The following is a 2,327-nucleotide window of genomic DNA, read 5'->3' on the forward strand; positions in this document are numbered from 1 at the left end:
ATGTCGGCCTTGTACTTTTTAAGTACATATGCCAATGCGTAAACTGTACCTTCTCTTAAAGAGTGCCAACTTTCCAGGTGCAATTCCACAGAACGTTTGCGGTGTTCGTCAGCTTTAGAGGGGTATGTTTTGTTTCTTTTATTTCGTTTTTTCATAGCAGGCTGCTATTTCTAGGGGAGGGTTACTAACCCGACGCCCAAACCCAAGTTTTTAACGTTCTTATGGGTGAACTCCGGCACATGTTAGCTCACTACCTTTAACGGGTGTTAAAGGCAGCTCCCAAGATGAGAGAGAGATGAGAGTGGGACCAAAATAATTTCTGGGTCTTGTCATGTTAAAGCTGATGAAGACCGTTCCTTGGTATATTTCATCCCCCACTTCATGAATTTTTTATAAAATGCTTAAGAAAGTGTTATAAACAAAATCTTTTGTTGCTTTTGTGTTTATTAATTTTGAAGTTTTAAGAATTCCGGAAACCCAGGTTTTTTCATCTAGATCTACCTCTTTTCTTTTACCATAGACTAATTGATTTGCACCAACACCACCACAAACAATTACATCACATAATGATTTGCCGGCAAAATTGCTAAAATTCTACTTAAAACATCTTTCAAAACAATTTCAGTAGTTTGACTTAAAGATGGACGAAGCACCTCAAAAATGGCACGCCAATTTTCGTTAAATAATGTGTGGGCACTCTCTTCTAAAGCTGTATTGCCACCAAAGAGATTATCCAAACGGAATTGTACGGCACCAATATCTTCAAAGATTATTTGAACCTTTTCCAAATCGACAAACATAAATTCGCCCTCTTCACGTAATTTGCAATGAGCATTACATGAAAAAACAGCATTTTCTGAAATTGTAAAGTCGAAAATCAAGTCTTGATGGAGTAATAATTTTTGAAGGCGTTACTTACGAAATGTCATACGAGTTTTACCATGACTATTTAAGGGTAAACTTAAGATATTACCCTGCATTGTATAATCGGCGTTTAGCTTGAAGGATGGCAATGTCATCTTTAATTTCAAATCCAAATTATTGCCATTTGATCTGGGGATATTAAAATATTTACAGTTTCCTTGAGATGAATTAGTTTTGTTTTCTTACCCCAAATCTTCAAAAATAGCTGCACCTAAACCAGACAATTCAGCCTTTGTAAGTTCCATGTTAAAAGCAACAGGACCTCCTTGGCCACCTTGGGATATTTTGACACGCTTGACATGCAGAGGATCCAATGTTCCAATTGATTTGAGACCGGGGACACCTTTAGGGAAAAAATTGAACATTGTGACATGTAAATAGAAATTTAAACACATTTTTCCTTCATTTTATGCTTTCAGATCTTAATATTTTTTGGCATGCTTCCATGTTACATAACCCTGTATGCCATATCTTACCTGATCTCCATTCTTGTAACATCTTTTCTGTATTCTTAGCCCAACATTGGCCAAAACCACTATCGGATCGCTTGCATATGTCTAGAAATGCCGCTGTAATACAGGATGTTAAGTCATAAAATTGTTTCCTTTAAAAATAGCCCCCATATTATTATACTAACGTTTTTCACGGATGATGTTGGCCCCATTAACCTCAGTTGAAACGGCCCATGCAAGTATAGCGACAATAAAGACGTGGATTGTAAAATTCATCTCAACGATTTAATTACAATAATTAAAAAAAAAACAATGGTTCCTCAAACAAGTAATCTGAGTTGACGTTAAGTGATGAGACTGCCGCGAATTATACCATAGGAGAACGTTTATAAGCAAAACCATTTACTTTCGTATAGAATAAAATAATATTTTTCTACAATATATATTATATTTTTGTAAAACAAGTAAAAACGGGTTAAGTTCGCCGAACTTTTTATACCCTCCAGTCTAAAGTACCAAATTTCATCCATTTCCGTGGGATATTGAAGTCACAACCTTTAAAATACCGAAAAACGGTAGGTACCGTTCAATGGGGGTTATATGAAGGCGTAAACCTATTCCGACAATTTTCAGGTGCAACGTTTTACACCGGGTGGAACCGTTCTATTGGGGCTATATGAAGACGTGGACCTATACCGCCAAATTTCAGATGGAAAGTTGTATGCCCCCAACGAAGATTAAATTCTAATTTTCAGCTATTTCTGTATGATATTGCGGCAACAACCATTAAAATAACGAAAACCGGGAGGTACCGTTCTGTGGGGGCTATATGAAGGCGTGGGCCTATACCGACAAAATTAATATGGAAATTTTTATACCCCAAATGAAGACTAAGTATCAAATTTCAGCCATTTCGGAGAAAAATTGAGGCCAAAACCTTTAAAATACCGC

The 2,327-nt window shown here is 36.5% G+C and overlaps 1 protein-coding gene across 1 annotated transcript; it reads right to left on the bottom strand.

The window, feature by feature from the left end:
• Nucleotides 1-440: 440 nt before the first annotated feature.
• Nucleotides 441-1,778, bottom strand: LOC141402744 (protein takeout-like). Its single transcript, XM_073984662.1, has 5 exons — nt 1,562-1,778; nt 1,401-1,493; nt 1,111-1,267; nt 920-1,053; nt 441-856 (listed from the first exon to the last, which is right to left on the bottom strand). The coding sequence occupies exons 1-5, from the start codon at nt 1,650-1,652 to the stop codon at nt 555-557; spliced, it is 777 nt and encodes a 258-aa protein (XP_073840763.1). The 5' UTR covers nt 1,653-1,778; the 3' UTR covers nt 441-554.
• Between the last annotated feature and the right edge of the window lie 549 nt (nt 1,779-2,327).

Source organism: Musca autumnalis, unplaced genomic scaffold, assembly GCF_047663935.1.
Source record: "Musca autumnalis isolate F117 unplaced genomic scaffold, ASM4766393v1 scaffold_4, whole genome shotgun sequence".
In the NCBI taxonomy this organism is placed as follows: Eukaryota; Metazoa; Arthropoda; class Insecta; order Diptera; family Muscidae; genus Musca; species Musca autumnalis.